The 24030-nt window shown below is 43.3% G+C and overlaps 1 protein-coding gene across 4 annotated transcripts in view; it reads right to left on the bottom strand.

Annotated features, from left to right (window-relative positions):
* The window catches only part of LOC307207464 (actin-binding protein WASF3-like), a 70422-nt gene that overhangs the window by 30876 nt on the left and 15516 nt on the right, over window positions 1-24030 (bottom strand). For all 4 annotated transcript variants that reach the window (XR_013834681.1, XR_013834682.1, XR_013834683.1 and 1 more), the window contains exon 2: window positions 8439-8598. Coding sequence is in view for 1 of the 4 variants with exons in the window: in XM_079961367.1 (XP_079817493.1) it covers window positions 8439-8571 (133 nt within the window). In the remaining 3 variants the exon portion in view is untranslated. The remainder of the gene's footprint in view (window positions 1-8438; window positions 8599-24030) is intronic.

Here is a 24030-nt window from a genome sequence, read left to right as displayed (position 1 = left end):
GATCTCATAGCATGTTCATGGGTACAACCTGCTCCAAAAAAACCATGCACCCACTGTTGTGTGGGGCCGCAATGGCGCAAAAACGTGGTTACAAAGCACAGATCCACAATGATCTTTGGGATTTTTGCATTGGGTCACCCCAAATTCACCATTAGATGACATAGCATGTCCAGGGCTGCAGCCTGCACCAAAAAAACCACGCACCCACTGTTGTGTGGGGCCACAATGGCGCAAAAACGTGGTTACAAACCACGGATCCACATGGATCCCCAGCATTTTTGCATTGGGTCACCCCAAATTCACCATTCAGATCTCATAGCATGTTCATGGGAACAGCCTGCACCAAAAAAACCATGCACCCACTGTTGTGTGAGGCCGCAATGGCGCAAAAACGTCGTTACAAAGCATGGATCCACATGGATCCTCAGGATTTTTGCACTGGGTCACCCCAAACTCACCATCAGATCACATAACATGTCTAAGGCTACAGCCTGCACCCAAAAAAACACGCACCCACTGTTGCGTGGGGCCGCAATGGTGCAAAAACGTGGTTACAAAGCACGGATCCACATGGATCCTTGGGATTTTTGCATTGGGTCACCTCAAATTCACCATCAGATTACATAGCATGACTAGGGCTACCCCCTGCACCAAAAAAAACCACGCACCCACTGTTGTGTGGGGCCACAATGGGGCAAAAACATGGTTACAAAGCACGGATCCACATGGATCCTTGGGATTTTTACATTGGGTCACCGCAAATTCACCATCAGATCACATTGCATGTCTAGGACTGCAGCCTGCACCCAAAAAACCACGCACCCACTGTTGTGTGGGTCTGCCATGGCGGAAAACGTGGTTACAAAGCACGGATCCACATGGATCCTCGGGATGTTTGCATTGGGTCACCCCAAATTCATCATTAGATCACATAGCATGTCCAGGGCTACAGCCTGCACCAAAAAAACCATGCACACACTGTTGTGTGGGGCCGCAATGGGGCAAAAACGTGGTTACGAAGTATGTATCCACATGGATCCTCGGGATTTTTGCATTGTGTCACCCCAAATTCACCATCAGATCACATTGCATGTTTAGGCCTTCAGTCTGCACCAAAAAAAGCACGCACCCACCCACTGTTGTGCGGGGCCACCATAGTGCAAAAACGTGGTCATAAAGAACGGATCCACATGGATCCTCGGGATGTTTGCATTGGGTCACCCCAAATTCATCATTAGATCACATAGCATGTCCAGGGCTACAGCCTGCACCAAAAAAACCATGCACACACTGTTGTGTGGGGCCGCAATGGGGCAAAAACATGGTTACAAAGCACGGATCCACATGGATCCTTGGGATTTTTACATTGGGTCACCGCAAATTCACCATCAGATCACATTGCATGTCTAGGACTGCAGCCTGCACCCAAAAAACCACGCACCCACTGTTGTGTGGGTCTGCCATGGCGGAAAACGTGGTTACAAAGCACGGATCCACATGGATCCTCAGGGTTTTTGCATTGGGTCACCCCAAATTCAACATCGAATAACATAACATGTCTAGGGCTACAGCCTGCACCAAGAAAACCACGCACCCACTGTTGGGTGGGGCCGCAATGGCGCAAAAACATGGTTACAAAGCACGGATCCACATGGATCCTCGGGATTTTTGCATTGGGTCACCCCAAATTCACCATCAGATCACATAGCATTAGGGCTACAGCCTGCACCAAAAAAAGATGCACCCACTGTTGTGTGGGGCGGAATGGCGCCAAAACCTGATTACAAAGCACGGATCCACATGGATTCTCAGGGTTTTGCATTGGATCACCCCAAATTCACCATCAGATCACATAGCATGTCTAGGGCTACAGCCTGCACTCAAAAAACCACACACCCACAATTGTGTGGGGCCGCAATGTCGCAAAAACGTGGTTACAGAGCACGGATCCACATGGATCCTCGGGATTTTTGCATTGGGCTAACCCAAACTTATGGGACGCAGGTGGCGCTGTGGGTTAAAGCCTCAGCGCCTAGGACTTGCCGATCGAAAGGTCGGCGGTTCGAATCCCTGCGGCGGGGTGCGCTCCCGCTGCTCGGTCCCAGCGCCTGCCAACCTAGCAGTTCGAAAGCACCTCCGGGTGCAAGTAGATAAATAGGGACCGCTTACCAGCGGGAAGGTAAACGGCGTTTCCGTGTGCGGCTCTGGCTCTGGCTCTGGCTCTGGCTCTGGCCAGAGCAGCGATGTCACGCTGGCTACGTGACCCGGAAGTGTCTCCGGACAGCGCTGGCCCCTGGCCTCTTAAGTGAGATGGGCGCACAACCCCAGAGTCTGTCAAGACTGGCCCGTACGGGCAGGGGTACCTTTACCTTTACCTAACCCAAACTTATCATCAAATCACATGTCTGTGGCCGCAGCATTAACTACAAAAAACATACATCCACTGTTTCGTTCAGAATATTTTTCTTCTTGTTTTCCTCCTCTAAAAACTAGGTGCGTCTTATGGTCAGGTTCTTCTTATGGAGCGAAAAATACAGCAGTTTCCATTATTTTATTTATTTTTATTTTACTTTCATGTTAATAGGTAGAAGTCTTGTCTTTTTATTAATGCCTTAGTAAACAATTTATAATTTAAAAAGAAAAGGAAGGAAGGAAGGAAGGAAGGAAGGAAGGAAGGAAGGAAGGAAGGAAGGAAAGATGGCATATAGAGCTATAAAAGGAAATGGGAAATAGAGTCACTCTTCCAACTTCCTTCAGCTCTGTGGACTCACCTGGCCTAGGCCCGGCAGGAGAATTTACTCTATGGTCTGAACCCCTTCATGCATTAATTACACTTAAGGATGCTGGTTATATGAGACTGGTTACCCCACTTTTCCAAATGAGCAGAGGTAACCACCCTCAGCACCATGGCTGCAAGTGGAGCAGCCCAGAGGCTTTGAGAGCACCAGGGGAAGACTTCAAGGGCGCCATTACAATATAAAAGTAATTGTGCCCATGACTGCCCTTTTGCAAGTCCTTTTTTGCCTACTAACATTTACTCAAGCCTTTAGAGAACCATGTGTATCACCATACAACTTACTGAGAAACAAAATTGAATAGCCAAAAATATGACTGGAAAAGATGACAAATCCAGTGTAAACACCCTCTGAGCCAACTCCACCAGCACAAACTGCCACATGCAGTCTCACTTTGATTTAGTTTTGCTTCAGATCCCTTTGATGGGCCAAACAGAGGGTTTTTCAGAGAGAGATGTCTCTCCGGAAAATTACAATGCTAGTCTTGTTCCACAAGACAGCAACACAGGGGCATGCTTTGTCAGTCACATGTGCTCGCCTGAGGAAGCGACTCCAAATAACACACAGTATTGAAAAAAGAAGCTGCAAAACAGGAGGTAATTGTCACCCTTTGTGGATCTAGCCCGGCTAGCAGTTTGGGCAGGCATTATGCAGGCCTGTTATTGGATGCTCACTCAATCAAAGCATAAGAAAATGGTCTTTCTTGTAGTTTACAAGCCTTGTGGAGTAGCCATGCTTTTTTATTCAGACTTGCACTAGGTCAAAACAACTAACAGTTTTGCGCAAACATTTTCAGCAGTGCCATAAAATCTCCCTTACTTTATCAAAATTTTATTTCCAGTACACCTTGTGAAAAGGTTAGGAACAGAAGAAGAGCTGGCTGCTAAATCAGTCCAAAGGCCTATCTAGGCCACATTCACACCATACATTAAACTAACTATGATACCACTTTACCACTTCTCATTAATGGCTTCCTTCAAAGTATCATGGGAGCTGTAGTTTGTTGAGGATGCTGAGAATCGTTAGGAGGCCCCTATTCCTATCAGTGATCTACAATTCACATAGTTCCCAAGATGGATTGCTAAACCACTCTGCAAATTATAGTTCTGAGGGAATAAGGATCTCCTAGCAACACTCAGCACCCTTTATAGCTCTCAGAATTCTTTTGGAGAAGCCATGACTGTTTAAAGTGGTATGAAAGTGTTTTAAATGTATGGTGTGCATGTGGCCTTACTCTAGCACTGTCTCTTCCACAGTGGCCAAATATATGTCTTTTGGGTGGCCCACAAGTTGACCTCCTCACCTGAGGACATGGACACGATGCTTGCCGCAGTTTGGCTCACAACATGCTCATCTTGGCTTACTCATGCTTGCTGTGTGTGTGTGTGTGTGTTAGTCTAGCTTGGTTAATGCATCTTTGCAAAAGGAGATAGTACCCAATGTCTTGAAGAAAGAGGCAGCGTGGCAGCTCCTAAAAAAAAGCCCTTTCTAGATTGTGAAGTATTTGACAACTACTGCCTTGGAGGAAAGATGCATGAGAAAGATGCATGAGAGGGTGGTGGTGGATGGCTTTTGCTGGGAGAGGAATGGGGAGTGTAAGAAAGCCTGTTACTCTTGGTCTTAGCAACTTTAGATCCCTTTGCCATGGTATCCTCCTGGACCACACCATGAGTTGGGAGTTGGTGGCACAGTCTTGCAGTGGTTCTACTGCTACTTATGGGATTGAGCTCAGAGAACTGTGTTGGGGAATTGTGTGTCCAAATCACTGAGACTCTTGGGCTCTGAATCCGTGCAACAGGGTGAGCTCCCGTTGCTCTGTCCCAGCTTCTTCCGACCTAGCAGTTCGAAAGCACGCCAGAGCGGGTAGATAAATAGTTACCGCTGCAGCAGTAAGGTAAATGGTGTTTCTGTGCGCTCTGGTTTCTGTCACAGTGTTCCGATGTGCCGGAAGCAGTTTAGTCATCTTGGCCACATGACCTGGAAAGCTGTCTGTGGACAAATGTCGGCCGCAACCCCATAGTCGCCTTTGACTGGGGTCCAGGGGTCCTTTACCTTTTGCCTTTACTCCCTGCTACTTATGGGATTGAGTTCAGAGAATTGTCTTGGGGAATTGTGTGTCTACTCTCTGGAAGTGTTGCTGTGGGATGCTGCAAATGGCCATTTTGTCCCATTCCCACACTGCACACCCACCCCGGTGCTGTTTAATATCTATATAAAGCCACTAAGAACTATCACTAGAAGATTTGGGACATGGGCCACATTCACACTATATATTTGAAGCACTATGAAATCACTTTGAACTGTCATGGTTTCTCCCCAATAATTCTCGGAGCTATAGTTTGTTAGGAACTGCCCCTGCTGCCCCCAATATTCCCCTCCCACAGCCTGATTGTAAAACCACTCTGACACTTGTAGCTCTGGGAGGCGAATATAGAGTCTCCTAACAACTCTCAGCACCTACAACCTCTAAGATTATTTGAGGAAAAGCCATGACTGTTTAAAGTGGTAACATGGTGTTTTAAATGTATGGTGTGAATGTGGTCATGGTGCCATCGCTATACAGTACTGCGAAACTGAGTTATATTTCACTGTGACATCTGAATCATGAGACACTGTGACTGTTTTGAACCAGTGCCTGAGCGCCAACAGACTGGATCCTGATAAGATGGAGACTGTGGGTGAGTGGTTCCCAGGTCTGGATGTTGGGGAGTTTATCAATTCTGGTAAACAGGTATGTGTTTTGGGGGTGATGCTGTTCCTCTTCCTTCTCACTGTTACCAGCTGCTTGCTTGCCAGGCAGAAAGCAGGTGAGCAATCAAATCAAGCCATCTACAGCTCTTCATTCTCACCACCACTGTCTGGGCCACAGCAAGAAGTAGGAAAACAAGCTAGCAAGTTGCCATAGTGAATAGAAGGAGCAGCTTTAGGTGCTCCTACCAGTGGTCCTCTTTTTATGGTGTGAACCCTCAAGAGGTTGCCTTGATCATGTGGAACTTTGACACTAGCCCTGCCTCTCTCACTGTTATTTCTCATAACTGGTAATTAAGCTGTGTGTCCTAGTGGTTAGAGTGTCAGACAAGGGTCTGGGAGACCAGAGTTCAAATCCCCAGATCACTGGTGACTGTGGCCCACTAGTTGTCTTTCAGACTAACCTACCTCACAGGGGTGTTGTGAGGATAAAATGGGGAGAGGGGACCATATACATCATCTTGAACCCATTGGAGGAAAGGTGGGATAGAAATTTAATGATGTATAAAATAATTTAGAGGCATATACTGCCTTTGAGGCTGAAGTTTCTATGGAGTCTTTGTGCCTAGCAGCCATTGGCAGGCTAATCTTCCATGACTCTGTCTAGCCCCCTTTTAAAAGTCCATGTTTACTTATTTATGTGCATTGCCCTTCCTTGCTATCAATCTCAGCTAACTTCACTTGCCCTCAGCACTTGCCCATAGCCAGACTGACTGCCCTACATTGTGCTTCGCACCCCATCCACTGTGTGACATCCAAGTGGACACCATATAATTCATGTGTGGTTTTCCCTGTGCCTCTTTTTATTTTTGTTTTAGATTAAGTTCCCAGTTTTATATTTTTAGTTATGTTCTTATATTTCTACGGATAAGAACAATTTTAAAAAGATGTGTAAAAGAATAACAACACCACCACCTACCTACCAGCAAAGGCAGCTGAAAACAGAGAAAGGAGAGGGGTCAGATAGATCATTTGGCACTGATCATTTGGCAGGTAGATTATTTGACACTGAAATTATAACAGTGCTGGCGCCTGTCAGGCAGGGGTGAGAACATGTGATTCCATTGTTAAAACATCTACACTGGCTGCCCATCTACTACTGAGCCAAGTTCATGGTCCTTGCATTAACTGACAAAGCCCAGAACAACTTGGGTCCTGACTCCTGGGTACCTTAGGGAGTGCCTGAACCCTTTTTGCCCCAGCTCTGTCACTGAGATCATCTTCAGGAGTGTCCTTGGTCATTGCTCAGGTTGGTGAGTCTCTTCTGACAACAGCAAGAAACTGAGCCTTGAGTGTCATTGGCCCAGTCCTGTCAAATACTCAGCCACTGGAGATTCAGCAGGCGCCTCCTGTGCCAACCTTTAAATGCCTGCTGAAAGCTCTTCTATTCCGTCAGGCTTAAGCAGGCAATAAAACGAATAAACTTTTTTCATTCCATTGACCACATTTCCCTATAGGCAAGCTTCTGAGGGCCACAGAGGCAAAAGTGGGCAGAGAAACAGGTGAGAGGCTACATTGTCAGATACTTCTATGCATGCATGCACACACATGCGCGCGCGCACACACACACACAAACACCCTCCATCCAGACAAGCAAGAAGCATTATCGCAGTTCAAGAAGACACAAAAAAACAGAACTGGTGAGAGGTGCAGCCTCATAAATATACATGGCCTGGGTAGAGTCCCAGGGGCCAGTAAGATACATCTGGAGGGCCAAACAAGATTCTCCACCCCTACTATACTATCATTCCAGAAACAGGATGCTGCCACACGGTTCTATTCAGCACCACTGAACCTAGCTTGGTATTGTTGACACTGACTGGCAGCATCTCTCCAGGGTGATGACTGTTCAGCTGGCATAAACCCAATATAAGTTTGTCATGCGGACACATCATCAGATTTTTAAAATGGAAAAACTCCCATGATCCCTGATCAGTGGAAATGCTGGCTGGGGCTGATGGGACTGGAGTCCAACAACATCTAGAGGGCTGCAATTTTCTCATTCCCAAGTTAAAGAAATATGCATGTTTTAATTCTGTCCCACTGTTCTGTCCCACTTGGGGTTTTTGCAGAACCCCAAGATCCACTAACCAGAGTGGTGCAAAAGATTCAAAATTAAAGGATTCTCACACCAGCATTTGTAATGAGTACCAGAACAAAATGAGTCTCACAGTCCTTCCATGTAAAACACCACTCATGATACCTCAATCTTCTTTCATTTCAGCAATTTAATTTAGGGGAGGAAGGGAGTCATTTTGTTATTAAACAACTGAGAGTCAGAAATCCTTGACAATCTACTGCAAATCATCCAGAGAATCTCCCAGCAGATCCCGATCTATCATTTGCCAATCCCTACAGTGCAGGCAATGATTGCTGCCTCTTATTGCTTTCAGAACTTTTAAACACTCATATCTGGCTGCAGCCTCAGGCCTGATACAGGACACACATGTTTTTAGTTAAAATAATGCCTGCTTGGAGCACACCATTAGTTAAAAGGTATTCAGAATGACACTTTGTATAAGATAAGGAAGCTTATGCTTATTAAAGGAAGCACAATTTTTATAGGAAAGAGTTATGTAGACCTAACTGACTAGTTGGAGAAACAAAGAAGTCATGCTTGCCCCTTAGTTCTCAGGAGGTAGATCCAAGATGACCTCGTGCCTCGAGATCCAGAGTAAGTGTGCTGAGGAGGAGGAAGTTGTAAACAGAATGCAACCTAAGACATATCAGTCTAAACCTCAAAGGATAGAGAGAAGCCAGCATAGAGGTTAAAGATACAGGGATAGTCTGGGAATCTAGAGTTCTCTTACTCTGTTTAAACCCCATGCAAGCCCTTTTCTGCCAGCTGAACGGCACTCAAACTTCTCTAAGATGCAAAACTCATCAGAAACTTACTGAGGCTCCCCAGCTGCTTAATGATGGCGGCTAAAGTGCTGTTGGTCACACATTCCAGCTCACTGGTAACCCCATCTGGAAGGGCTCCGCGGCAGAGGTGACGAGGTTCTATGTTTCTCTTCACCAACGGCATCTTGGAAGGGAATCGGCAGGGCTTCGCCTTGGATAAAGGGTAGAAGAGATTACAGAGACTGATTCAGTTTTCTTGTAAGAATTTTTGTGTCAATGGACATTACACTTCACAAAGTTTTCATAAACAAAATGAAAAAAACACACACCACCAGGGTCTCTCCCAGAGGAGGTGACATTCTGAAACTGGTGTTGAGGAGGAGAACAGAAGGAAAGAAAGCCAAGGCAAGGCAAAGAAGGAACAAGAACAGAGAAGCCCAGGAAGTTGCCTTACACCAAATTCTATGATTCCATGACTGAATAAAGTTTTCACTCTTGGGGGCCCTAAATAGCAACTTGCCCCTCTCCAATGATAAAGCAGCAACAACCCACAGTAAAATTTGCAGAACAAAATAAGAGGGATTCTTTTTATTTTATCTATATTATTTATTAAATTTCTACACCACCCTTTATCCAAAGATTACAGGGTGGTTTATAATATAAAAACAAAAAAGTATACAGCATAATAACAAATGAAAACCATACCCCCAAAAGCACTAGCATCAGCATTCCACTCTCTGTGACAACATTTATTTAGCCACAAACACTATGAGGGTGTGTGTGTGTGTGTGTGTTTTTTTGGGGGGGGGGGAGATGCCTGGATGATGTTCCACTTCTGCTTACCTCCTAGGCCTGTTTCTGCATCGCCACAGAAGAAATACTTATACAGTGGTACCTCTAGTTAAGAACTTAATTCGTTCCGGAGGTTCGTTCTTAACCTGAGGGACCACTTTAGCTAATGGGGCCTCCCGCTGCTGCTGCGCCGCGGCCGTGCAATTTCTGTTCTCATCCTGAGGTAAAGTTCTTAACCCGAGGTACTATTTCTGGGTTAGCGGAGTCTGTAACCTGAAGCGTCTGTAACCTGAAGTGTCTGTAACCTGAGGTACCACTGTATTACTGAGGAAGAAGTAAACTGAGCATAAACAGCACATTCTGTGTGTACACACAAAAGAATGAATATATGTTATGAATTTACAAAGCAGGTGGGTATAACTCACCTAACAGAACCATCTGGGATATTCAGAACATACAGAGTTATGGGGAAAGGTGAATGACATGAGCTCTTCAGAGTTGCCATGGCACACATTTATTGAGGTGGCAGAATTTAATTTTTCTTGGCTGACAACTCAAGAGTGCCTGGATTGAGAGTTCTATTTTATTTTTAGCACACACCACCCCTATTAGACTGGATTCACAACAAAAATTTAGTGTGTGCTTTGAGTGGACACAGCTGCATTTTGCTGGATTTGCCTTGATATGCTCATTGTGGCTTTCCCTAGGTACAAAGGAATTGGTGCACCATTTTCATTTTGTGAATTGTGCTTCAAAAGGATCTGTTTAGTACATTTGGTGTGCATTCCTTCATCCGGAATGTGTGCTGAATCCCAAAATCTTTGCCACTTTTCTGCTCATTTTGAAGTGAACTATTGTCCATCACTAAACAAGAACCCAGCTGCTTAAACGGATAATGAGTGGCATATAAATTGCACTGTCAATTCTGCAATAGCCTGTGGGCAATGAATGCACTGCATTAGCTGCTATCATCATTACACACATTGGCAAGGAATCTGAGGAACTGCTGAAGAATCAAGTGACATTTAATTTCCTGATGGGCTCAACAAGACACTAGGGACCCTTGTGTTAAACAAGTTTTAATGAACTTATTTCCCAGGCTTCCCCCTGCCTTTATTTTTTTTACCCACAATTCCGTTCCATTTCTCTATTAATCTTTAAAACAAAAAACCCTCAAAATACTGTTAAACACTACACTTAGGGGTTCCAGACACTTACCCAGATTCTGTTTCCTTGCAATGAAGGTCAGCAGAGACTGTGTTGTCTTTAGGATATATGGGGTTGTTGTTTTTTACACCTATATACAACCTGAGCATAGAATAGAGGGGCTCACAGAATTAACACCCTAAAAGATCCTGCTTCTCTGTTAGTTAAAGCTTTGGGTCCAGCACAGAGCAAGCAGGTCCCTGTGTTTCCAGCCTGCTATCAGCTGAGCTCACTCGCACTACTTTGGCTATTGCTCTCCTACCTAGCAGCTAGGTGGGTGGGGTGGAGGAAAGGTCCACCTGTTAGCCTGGAGGGCACCATCATCCGGTTGTAGCTCTTGCAACCTAGCCCATCATTTTGAGATGCTGATGAGGACCCTTAAGTGGCCTGCAAAGGCCACTGCCTTACAGTGGTACCTCCGGTTACAGACGCTTCAGGTTACAGACTCCGCTAACCCAGAAATAGTACCTCGGGTTAAGAACTTTGCTTCAGGATGAGAACAGAAATCGCATGGTGGTGGCGCAGCGGCAGCGGGAGGCCCCATTAGCTAAAGTGGCACCTCAGGTTAAGAACAGTTTCAGGTTAAGAATGGACCTCCGGAACGAATTACCGTATTTTTTGCACCATAACACTCACTTTTTTCCTCCTAGAAAGTAAGGGGAAATGTCTGTGCATGTTATGGAGCGAATGCCAACGGATGGCAGGGTATCTGCTGCAGTCATGAGCAGAGGATCCATGGTTCCCCTTCCTTCCCTCCTCCGTGGCTTGCTTTGAAACAGCAAAGCGGGAGAAGAGCCCCTGCAGAGGTGCAAAAACATGCTTACAAAGCATGGATCCACATGGATCCTCAGGATTTTTGCATTGGGCTACCCCAAACTCACTGTCAGATCACATGTCTGTGGCCACAGCATGAACCACAAAAATCATACATCCATTGTTTTGTTTAGAATATTTTTTTTTCTTGTTTTCCTCCTCTAAAAACTATGTGCGTGTTATGGTTGGGTGCGTGTTATAGAGCGAAAAATACGGTAAGTTCTTAACCCGAGGTACCACTGTACAAAGAAAACTGAGTAGTCCAGCAACCCCTCTCTTTTAAATTCTAAACCCCATGGGATACATGACCCCAGTAATTGGAAGTGACTCAGGACATCATGCAGGCTGACATCCCACATCTACAATACCTATTAAAATGTGTGTTCTCTCCCCCAATATCTATCTAAATCTGTATTTCCCTTCCCCCCCAAAAAAAAATAAAATAAAAAGGAAAGTTGGAAGCTGCCTTAGCTTCCAAGTCAGAGCACTAGTCCATCTAGCTCAGTATTCTATACACTGGCTGACAGTAGCTCCCCATGCTCAGAGTAAGGCCATCAGAGTAAGGCCAGGAACGTCTCCATCCAACAGGAAATTTCCCGTTTCTGCGGCTGCTATGGTGGTGGGCAGGCCCTATCCTGCAAAGCCACCCTCTGCTTAAGGTAAGTGGTATTCCAGGCCTACCTGGAGATGCCACTGGGTATTGAGCCTGAGACCTTCTACATGCAAAGTAAATGCTTGACTAGGGAGCTATGGCACAATCATCTGTCAGGAACTTAAAAAGTTGTCTTGTTCTATGTTAGACCAGTGGTCCTTCCAGCTCAGTACTGCCTACACCAGCGCTTTCCAAACTTTTCAAGTTGGTGACACACTTTTTATACATGCATCATTTCACGACGCAGTAATTCAGTTTTACTAGCAAACTGGAGGTTAAACTAACCCCTCTCCAGCTCCGGGAGGATTGTGGGGAGTGTTCGTGAGACACACCTACATGCTGCAGCTGACACACTAACATAGTGGTTTTCAACCAGTATGCTGTGGCACCCTGGGGTACCTTGAATGATGGTCATGGGTGCCATGGGCAACACTGGCCTCTGTCCCTCTTTCCTTCCCTCCCTCCTGTGATGCCCTATTGCATCTCTGTCTCCCAAAGGCTTGCACAGCTGTTTGTTGCAGCAGCCCTGGCTACAAGCTCCCCAGGCAAATGGTGAATCCCAGGTCCCCCTGGGGCAGTGTGAGGAGGCACTTCTCTTTGGGGCAAGGGAGGCAGCTCAGAGATCAGGGGCAGCAGCTGCAGCTGCCCAGATGACTCCCAAGGAGAGGAGAGGAAGATTAGGGAACACTCCACAAGGGAGGGTGTTTGAAAAGGGGTGAGGGGCTGCCAGCTCTGCAGGGGCAAGGGAGCCCCACAGGGGTGCTGCAGAAAGAATGCAGTTGGTCAAAGGAGCTGTGGACTCAAAAGGGTTGAGAACCTCTGCACTAACATGTCACAACACACAGTTTGGAAAACTCTGGCCTACACTGATTAGCAGTGGCTCTCCAGAGTTTCAGGGAGGCGTCTTTCGTCATTCTACTTGAAGATGATGGCAACTGAGTGATCAGGGGCTATATACCAAATCATACCTAAGCTTTCTTATTAGAGATCAAACATGTCTAATTACTGGAGGACAAACTTTTCTAGATCTCTTTATCAAGCCTATTTCCATGACCTGGCCATTCCTGCACCCATTTATTTTGAATTTCTGATGGGATGCTGCTCAGATAGTATGGAAAGGATAGGGAGGGTAAGGGAGAGCCTGAGAAAGCATTTCACAAGCTACTTGAATTAGTGGCATGATTAAGGGAACTGGAACAGAAGAGCTACTGACTCCACCTGCCAGTTAAATGCCAGCATTCTGTTATGAAATGAACTTGCAAACACTGGTCTAGAAAAGAATGAATGCAAGGAAGGAATTTGGTTTAGCAAAATGATGGCCAAGAGGAAAAGGCAGCACTGGGTCTTCATCCAATACCCAGTGAACTTGGAAGAAATAGTACAAGTGCCTTGGGACAAGGCCACTGGGGAAGAATGGAGTTGTTGCAGCAGTTCCTATTCAGTGTGCCACCTCCCCATTAACCATCTCAAGCAATAATATTGAAAGATCATCACGGCTGAAGGCAGAGCTAACCAGGTCCCATTCATCCACTTGCTCATAATTTAACAGCTTTGCCAAAAATATATAGTGGGGCCTCCCACTATAAATTAGGGCAATTTAGAACTGGGTTGGGGAAATTTCACATAGTTTTGCAATTCTAGTCCAGTCTATCTTCCCATCACATGAACTTTCTTTTAATGTAAATTGATATTTATTTATTTTATTTTTTGTTATGATAAAATTTTAAAAACAGAATAGTGCATATATTTCTTATACATCCTACATTGTGAAGTTCTGTCAATGTATTTTCAAACCTTTTTTTAAAAAATTAGTAGTATTTTGTAACAATAATTTTTATTATTTTCAATTACAATCCAATAATAGCCTCATTATAACAGTACCAATTTATAATACAATTATCAATACCAATCATTCAAATAATGAATTATATAATTTAGATAAAGTGGCACCCATGTGCTCGATTTGATGGCTTGATTATTTGCTTTATTTCTGCGTTCCAAAATCTTATTAATTTCCATTATATTCCAGGCATAATAATAATCCCTTATACAACAACTGCAATATTAATAACTTCTATTTGTGTTGACACTTTAATGATTTACAAAACTACAAGTGAGGAACTCAAACTATATCCTTGTTCTTCCTGTGAGTGGCAATTATTCTGTCCGTGGTGTTTCTTCCTGTCCTTGTAAGATGTTATGTCTTTCTTTCTCCCGGTTGTTGATGTCATCCATCATGCCTTGGAAAGAGCTATCCCATTGTTGTTCTAGAAATTTCTCCATCGCTCTGTCCCACTTTGTTGTTTTGCAACTTTAACAACAGCTGCAAAAGTCACTCTGTTCCAATAAATAACCTATTTTCACCATTTCCCCTCTCAGTCTGGGAAGAGGAGCGGCCTGTTGAACTGCAGATGACTTAATAAAGAACCTTCTCAGTTCCTTGGCAGTTCACAGACTCCTTTCATTCTTCCTTCCAACTCAAGATATACGAGCAATTATACTTCCAATTAAATTAAATCCTCTTAGCATTATTCAGTTCACTCCATAAATAATAAAAGATAGGGAAAAGTCAGCTCTAAGTTTCAATTGTATACCTTTTGCAAAATAGAGCTACCCTCCCCTTTTCCCCTTTTTACACACATAGTTCTGTTTGATGCTATATTCCATATTTATAATCCAATTTCTTCCATCCTTGCTTGTACAAATATAATTTGAACATTCAGAGGAGGGTTGCCGAATCATAAGTGTAGAGAATAAAACTTTAAATAAAGAAACCGGAGGCTCCCCCCTCCATCTTTTGCACCAAATGAAGTCTTAAGTTCAAACCCTAAAGTATTTGCAGTTGGTTTTGTTCCGCAGTTTGTTATCTCATCTTTTCTAGCATGTGCCTGTACTTTAGTCCAATTAAACTCTATTTACCAGGAGAACCTCTGCTTCTTAATGGCGGTGTTGGAGGGTTTTTAGCATGCAAAGTGCTTTTGCACTCAGCACCTCTCTGCCCCCCACATTCCATGTAGGAGCGAGAGCCAGGTACCAAGATGAACTGCAAGTGAAGCCCGTTCTCCGTGTCCCTGGGGGGAACTTGCGAGGATAATTACCCTCAATCATCCTTGTTTTTCCTTCACCAACGATCTTCCACTGTCGTGAGGAATACCTCCATTAAGGCAGAGTGGAACCAGAAGCCAAATATTAGTATTATTTTAAGAATCATCACATGTACATTCTAGGGGGGGGGGGAGTAGCCCATACCTAGCAAAACCAACAAAATTTCCCTAGAGGATGCTTCAAAGACATATTATCAAAAGCTATTAGTATATAAAGTCCTTAACATCTTGGGGTCAGTTTAGCTTTGAGATTGCCTGACCCTATATATGCCCACTCAACTGCTTTGATTGCTGGCACTGGCACTGTTGTGGGTGCCACATAATACCTGTTCCACATTTGTAAGAAAATGCTCTTTTAGTGTTGCAGCACCTACACTTTGGAACTTCCTGCCTACTGACAACTGGCAAGGCACCTTCACTGTACTCTTTTAGGTACCTGCCTAAGACATTCTTGTTTCAACAAGCCTACCTAGCTGTTTAGAAAGTTGATGCAAGTTTTTATGTTATATAATCTATTGTTACATTTAACTTTTTGAAAGTCTTAAATTATTGTTAATTTTTCTTATTGATATTTTTTGTTGCATCTTTTTTGTTAACTGCTTTGAGGGTGGTTGTTTTTTTTTTTTTTTACAATCAAGTGAAGTATCAATTTTATGAAATAAATTAAATAAATATTCCTGTACATACAACTGTATAAAGCGGTAAACCTAACCCTTTCTCTCTCTCTCTCTCTCTCTCTCTCTCTCTTTTCTTTCTTTCTTTCTTTCTTTCTTTCTTTCTTTCTTTCATTTTTGCAGCTCTCTTCATGCAGAGAATATTCTTTAGACTTTGGGATGATAGAGAAACAGTGAAGGAGCAAAGAGCCAGTATAACAGGATTAAATGAACATGACTCTACAGCTAGGACAAATTGTGATTATTAAGGCTCCATTAGCCTCTGCATCACCTAAAACCACTAAATATTTTAACAATTGAATCACTGATAAATCTTTTAACAAGAGAAGGACTACCAATTTTCTTCTACTCTCTGCTTTACGAAGGACCTGTGAGTACTGGTTAGCAGCAGGAACAGAGTCAGCGTAACTGCTGACTTTCATATTCTTTCAAGGTAGAACAGCTCCTGGCTCTTGTTCCCAATACACTTTACTGCTGCCTTCATCAGCATGGTGGCTTCCAGATGCTCTGGACTACAACTCCCATCAGTCCCAATCAGCAAGGCCAATGGTGAGGGATTATGAAAGTTGTAGGGTAAAATATCTGGCAGGCACCAGGTTGGTGAAGGCTGCATTATTGAAACAAAAGATATTTGCACACCAGGCAGAGTCTCTTCTATCTTGTTCCAAACTGCAGATTAACCAGAGTTTACACCATTCTCCATCTCCCCGCAGAGGTCTACTTTGGGGAGTGTCACCGGTTTGCTTGCACTGGGCACCAAGCCACGAGGATGCTGCAAGGGATGCAGCAACAATGATGAACACAGTCTCTCAGCCTAACCTCCATTATAGGTTTATTGTTTGTTTGTGTGTGTGTGTGTGTGTGTGTATCCATTATTTAAAAAAGGTAAGGTAAAGGACCCCTGGATGGCTAAGTCCAGTCAAAGATGACTATGGGGTTGCAGCACTCATCTTGCTTCAGGCCAAGGGAGCCAGTGTTTGTCCACAGACAGCTTTCCGGGTCATGTGGCCAGCAAGACTAAACGGCTCGCCCCATCGAACTGCCGACCTTCCGATTGGCAAGCCTAAGAGGCTCAGTGGTTTAGACCACAGCGCCAGCCACATTTACCTTTATATATCCATTATATAACAACCATTACAAAAAGAAAAATAAACAAAACAAAATTCCAGCTTACCCCACTCCCCTCTCCAGGACAAATCAATCTACAGTGGTACCTCGGGTTACAGATGCTTCGGGTTACAGATGCTTCAGGTTACAAACTCTGCTAACCAGGAAGTGGTTGCTCCAGGTTAAGAACTTTGCCCCAGGATAAGAACGGAAATTGCGCGCCAGTGGCACAGCGGCAACAGGAATCCCCATTAGCAAAAGCGCACCTCAGGTTAAGAACCGTTTCAGGTTAAGAACGGACCTCTGGAACGAATTAAGTTCTTAACCCGAGGTACCACTGTATTTAAGTTTGCCAAAGTCTAGTCTGTGGTTTCAGTGGTTGTTATTCCACACAGTTATCAGTAAATTACTTTATAAAAGGATGCCATATTTCCACACAACCTTCTACATCATTTGTATTATTCAATGCTTGTCATCTCTTTGTTAATTTTTCTGATACAGCAATAAACCATGCATTCTGTTTCCAGCAAGCAATACACAGATGTTCCATCCAATCTTTTCCAATTCTATGCCAGGCATGCTGCTACTAAAAGAAAAGCAATTAGTTCTTTATAAGAAAGGTAAAAAGTGCCCTTCTTTAAAAATGGTTAACAATCCCAAACTTGGGATACATTCTACCTGTTAACCTGTGATACAGCTAATGTAAGTAAATACCCTCTGCCAGAAGGGTTTTATATGCTCACACGTCCACCACATGTGATATGTTGTACCTCTACTATTGCACCCTCTTCAGCACAGTGGTGAGATTGTTTTATTAATATAGCTATAGTGTAATGGTGTCAAATGCCATTGGTGTAATAATTTAAATGTATTTTCTCATATATGAGTTGATACTGATATTAGTGGTTTTTTAGCCCACAAATTATTCCAATCTACCTCGGCAATCTCTATCTCTAAATCAGATTCCCATTGCTGTTTTACAGAATTACATCCTCCAATTGTTAACTCATTTAATATTTAATAGAGTATGGATTTTTTTAAAAAAATGTATATTCATTTGCATGTAAAATCAAATTTTCAAATGATGTTAAAGGTCGTGTGGCTTGTGTTTTAACTTCAGAATTTGATATAAAATACACTACCTGATTAGCATAAAGCCAATTTATACTCTGCACTCCAAATTGTCTCATTATTTGTTCAGGTGATATAGTTGAACCATTTTCAAATAAATCAGTTGGCCTATAAAGATCTTTCTCTCTCCATTTCTGAATAACATGCTATTTTCCTGTCATATAAAAAGTAGATGCAGTACAAAAGGTAACAATGGCGAGATTGAAGGAGCTAATTGAGATGCCTACATGTTCCATTCTTTCAGATCTGCCTGTGCAAACGGATTTACTATGGGATCAAAACTGTTTTTCTTATGTATTAAAAATTGTAAACTTGGTGCACTATATAACTCTTTCAAAAACAATTTGCAGCCATGTTTTATTATTTGTGTCAACACATTATTCCAAAACGTTTTGAATATGAGTAGCATTGCGATATTTTTGTAAATAAAGTAAAGCAACACACACGCACATCCTCTGAGACTGCTGGTAAATCACAGCTAATCATAATCTGGGTCTTTTACCCTGGTGTAAAAGTTTACTATCTTTTGCCATTTTTACAATATCTCAATCGAAATACAAATGGGTATAGTCTGAAACAAAAACAAAAACTTTGGTAGAACCATCATTTTCACCAACAACACTCTTCCCATCCATGATAATGTCAGCCTGGACCAGTTTTTGAAATCTGTCTTAATATTTCTTATTAATGTCAGAAAATTAGCTTTATAAAGTTTATTCCAGATTTTTGTTATATTAATTCCAAGATATTTGATTTATTGTGGGCAGATCTTAAAACCTATCTTCTCTCTTAGTTCATCTTGTAAATCAATTGGCACATTCAAACACAACAATTCTGATTTGGTTTTATTAATTGTCAATCCAGTCACTCTACCAAATGCTTTTATTTCCCCAATGGCCTCCATCAATGACACCGCTGGATCAGAGACAATCAGGCAATATCATCAGCAAATAAACTGAGCGGATAGGATTGACCAGTACACCTACTGTCATTGATTTTATTACTATTTTGAAGAGTGTTTGCAAGTGGTTCTATTGCTAACATGACAAGTAGCAGTGATAGAGGGAAGCTTTGCTTAGAACCTCTATGTACATCTAATGTGGAAGAGTCCTGTCCATTAGCCCAAACAACTGCCTTGCTATTAGTATATAAATGTTGAAATGCGAACATAAAACTATCATCAAAGTTAATTTTAGAGAAGAGTAGATACAAATAACTTCAACATATTTTATCAAAGGTTTTATGAACATCTAACGAAGCAATCACACGTGGATTCCTTGACAGTTTCCAATAATATAATGTGTTTTACATCTTCTGTACAGGATCTGATATATGTCTATGCTTAACAAAACCTGCTTGATTTGTATGGATTATACTAGGTAATATATTTGCCAATCTGTTAGCTAAAATACCAGTAAATATTTTAGTATCCTGCCCAATGTGTGAAATGATTCTGGAGTCTCTGAATCTTTACCTGGTTTCAGTTTTACCACTATTCCAGACACTTTCTGGTATTTTGGGACCATTGCTCCTGTTACACAATTGTAAGGATAAAATTTTGGAGAGGGAAAACTGTGCATGCCACCTTTAGCTCCTTAGAAGAAAGGTGGAATATAAATGTAATTATTATTAATAATAGAGGATGGGATGCCAGTGTGTCATCTAAGACATGCCATGCATTGTCTAGACCAGCCTTCCCCCATCTTGAGCCCCCAGATGCTTTGTATACTGCTCCTATCAGGTCCAGCAAACACATGGATGGTGACACCTGTGTTTGCTATGAACCCAGCCTCCGGAAATCACAGCCTGAAGAGTTAAAACCATGAAAGTCCAAAACTCTGAAAAGGAAAAATGAGCAGATCCTGAAAGACACACCAACATGCAGTTTTATTGCACAAAATGGTGTTTTAGGGGAATGCAGAACAACTAAACATTCCGCAGGGACTGAACGTCCTCACTGTAAGTTGTATAATTAAGGCAGCCAGGACAATTAAGCATCTCCAAAAGCAATTAAGTAATTCAGTCTCACAATTAATTAAATAAATGCATGAAATCACTGATGGGTTTACTTAATCATGTGTGCAAAGGCATTTTGTTATTAAACTTGGATGGCTTCAGTAGAGGACTGGACAAATTCATGGCCACTAAGACTATCAATGGCTACTAGCCATGATGGCTATGCTCTAGCTTATGAATACCAGCAGATGGAAATAAGACATATGAAGGAACCTTCTAGATCAGATCAAAGGACCATCTAGGTTGTGTCCACACTAGGGCATTCATGCATATGTGGGCCACTGTTTCTGTGTATTTGTAGTGGAGGCTAAATCATTTGGGCAAATGGGGCGCTGTCCCCAACCTAAGTTTGCCTTCAGCCAGCCTCCACCTGCCTGCCTTCTTACTTGCAAACTGTCCAAGGAGTAGCACTGGCTGTCAGTCTCCTACCCCTTTGTCTTGTCCTTGCAGAAATCAGTAGGTAGGAGATTGGGAGACAAAGCTGCAGCTAGTTGGCTCTACCTTTCAATGGCTGTAGCTCCACCTACTGTTGGGCTCTGTGCCTTTCACCCTGCCAGTCCCAATGTTCACCAGCTACCACTGTGCATTTGTGCACCTCTGTCTACACATAAACACTTTCAGTCATATGCACGAGTGTTTCCTATACACACCTATGGGTAGTGCTTGGTGTTATATATTTGCAATGTGTGGTGTTGGTTAGTACTTCCTCCCCATTACTACCTCCATAAATGCTGAAAACTGGAGATCAGTTGTGGGCATGTGGGATCTTCTGTATGCAATGCACTATAACTGAGCTAGGTTCCCTTCCTCGATAAATCTGACAAACATGACCTAGAGCAGAAGCCCTTCCTTCCAAGTAGTATATGTTGACTTGTTTGGTATCCTTGCATACAACCACTCCCACAAGCCCTCCATTGTGCCTATGGTTCAGAGTAGGTGACTATGCATAAGGCATCCAATGGTTCCTTATGCAGGAGACAAAACAAGTTGGAAAGACAATGAGTAGAGCAGAACTTAAAAATTGTGTCAGGACAAAATGGTATTTTGATGAGCAGTCATCTTGTTCAAGACTTTGGCTACTGCATGAGAGAAAGGGGAGTAAGAGAGAGAGATTCCGTTCAGTACATTCCATCATGAGAGTGCAATGAAACAGCTTAGCTAAATTATACTCTCTTGTCTTTTAGCCTAGAGACTAGCAGAGCCTAGGAAAAGCAGCTGAGCAAGGCTATGGAACAACTATGGTTCACAGAGAAGCAAAAATGTTTCTGAAAATAGTAAATGTCCTATGGGTGCACTGTTAGAGCTCAGTCATAGAGCACATGATTTGCTTCAACAGCTCCATTTAAAGGGACCTGGGGAACTTAGGAAGTTTCTGGAGAATCAGGAGAATGACCAGTGTGGTCTAACATCTTGTCACACAGTGGCCATCCAGATGCCTGTAGGAAACCTGTAAACAGGACCCAATCACAAGAACCATCTCCTGTTCTGTGCTTTCCAGCAACTGGTATTCAGAAACATTATTGCCTCCATCTGTGGAGGCAGAGCAAAGACATCATCGCTAGTGACCATCAGTAGCCCTCTCCTCCACAAATCTGTTTAACTGTCTTTTAAGGCTATCCAAGCAAGTGGTCATCACTGCCCCCTGTGGGAGCTACTGCCATAGTTTATCTCTGTGGTGTGTGAAGTAGTCCTTTGTTTTACAAATAGTACTAAGCAAGAAAGACCATTGGCCTGAGTTGTCATCAGTTAATGTTGGCTGGTCTTTTTAGTATTTGCATTGTAAGCTGAGCCTGAAAGGATACATGCCTCAGATCTGTGCATGCACACACACAAACATTTTTGATGCCTTGGCATGAATTTGCCTCTGATTTACTGAGATGGGGATAGTGCTGTAGTGCAGCACAGGAAGGCAGTAGGAGTGGCCACAGTCCACGACAGAGCCTGCCCTTGTTTGTCCCCTGCTTCTGTCTAGGACCGGAATGACAAGCCAGTGGTCTATCATAGGAACACAGGAAACTGCCTTATACTCAGACTATTACATATATTCAAGTTACTGTACATATGTTCACCCTGCATATTTCTGCTGTTTCTAATAACCAAACCTACAGCCTGCATAGACCTGCTTCACTTCAATGATGAAAAAAAGTTGGGAAATGCATGCATGCGAATAAAAATACATATTTTTTCCGAGGAGAAAGCTGCTGCAGCATTTTACTTTCCACTTGTGTGGCAATAAATTTTAACTGGCTGAAAACTAAAATGGCTATTGGAATGGCTCTAATTTATTGCCGGCTGTCATGGCAGCTGAGAATCTGGGTTGTACAAAAGACTGAGGAATTCCAGTGCCTCTTTCGTCTTGCACAACGAGCCCACTCAAGGAGCACACACTTGCAGATTTTAAGTGACTGGTGCACTTGACTGTGCAACCAGCTTCCAAACACTGGAAGGTTCTTATTAAGCAGACATTCATTTTTATAGGATTAGACAAATTCATGGTACATCAAGGCTATCAACCACAATGGCTATGCTGTACCTCCACTGTAGGAAGCAGTATGTCTCTGAATACCAGTATCTGTTCTGTTGCCTGTTCACAATCTCCTATCCTTTACTTAGCTGGCCTCTGGAACATCCAAAGGTTCAGACCATTGAAATGATTTCCCCTGAGCACTCTCTCCCGCTTCATAGAGCCCATTTGGTTCCCTGGTATACTCCAGAGATTAGGGTGAGGAAACAAGCTGGGAACACAATCGAACACTAGTCAAGCCTAAAGGTAAAGGTAAAGGTACCCCTGCCCGTACGGGCCAGTCTTGACAGACTCTGGGGTTGTGCGCCCATCTCACTTAAGAGGCCAGGGGCCAGCGCTGTCCGGAGACACTTCCGGGTCACGTGGCCAGCGTGACATCGCTGCTCTGGCAAGCCAGAGCCGCACACGGAAACGCCGTTTACCTTCCCGCTGGTAAGCGGTCCCTATTTATCTACTTGCACCCGGAGGTGCTTTCGAACTGCTAGGTTGGCAGGCGCTGGGACCGAGCAGCGGGAGCGCACCCCGCCGCAGGGATTCGAACCGCCGACCTTTCGATCGGCAAGCCCTAGGCGCTGAGGCTTTAACCCACAGCGCCACCTGCGTCCCTAGTCAAGCCTACCTAGTGGCAATGAAGGCAGCAAAGAAGGCCTACTTTGCTGCCTCCACTGCATCCTTATTGTGCCGTCCACAGAGCTTCTCCAGGTACTGTTGGGCCTCTTACAGTCTTACAAAACTTCAAGACATGTTTGGGGATGGATTGGTAAAAAGCATACAGAAAAATCAAAGAATAAATGAGGCATTATCCCTATGTTTCAATATATGCAAATGAAACAAATTTATTAATAGAAATTTGGGGACTATTCAAGAGACCACTGATTTTGTGGAACTGATATCAGGTAATAATAGATCATAAAGAAATTGGAGCTAAATAGATTTATTTATTTATTTAACAAAAATTGTATGCTGCTTGATTGTAGTGAAGCCTCTAAGTGGTTTACAAGAAATATTAAAGGGTGTTACATCACGAGTAGGAATCCATAGCTCACTCTTTCTAAACACTTGGGATGCAGGCCAGGTCAGTCTCTGCAATTCTCCCATAAAGGCAGAGCCTCCCCACTTAGTGCGGAGGGGGAGATCTCTCTTGTCTAGCAGCATATGGTCACTTCCTCCAGTGGCATTTTTCTGTTTCCAAAAATGCATCCATCAAACCTCTTTGGAATCTCAGCTCTGTCAGATCCACTGACCTCCCCAAGCTGTTTCTGTTCTGGGAGATGAATCTGTTTGCTCAGTCCAACTCAATGCACATGTTAAGTCTGAAGGGTGGAGGAAGAGAGAAAGAGAAAGAGCGAGAGCAAACATGCCTGGCACTGGCATCAGAGCATGCTCCTTTCTGAGATATGCTTTCCCCAACACAATACAATGATTCCGAAGAAGTGTGAATGCACATGAAAGCTTATACCCAGAACAAAATTAGTTGGTCTCTAAGGTGCTACTGGACAATTTTTAATTTTATTTATTTCACAATACAGTGAGCTCCTGCATTTCCATGGGCTGTTAAATGCCTAGAATGACTCCAACAAAGACCTGCATGCTTTTAAAATTGAAGTTGAAATTCTGCAGCAGA

The sequence above is a fragment of the Podarcis cretensis genome (assembly GCF_951804945.1).
Source record: "Podarcis cretensis genome assembly, chromosome: Z".
In the NCBI taxonomy this organism is placed as follows: Eukaryota; Metazoa; Chordata; class Lepidosauria; order Squamata; family Lacertidae; genus Podarcis; species Podarcis cretensis.
This window is presented reverse-complemented; position numbering and strand designations above follow the sequence as displayed.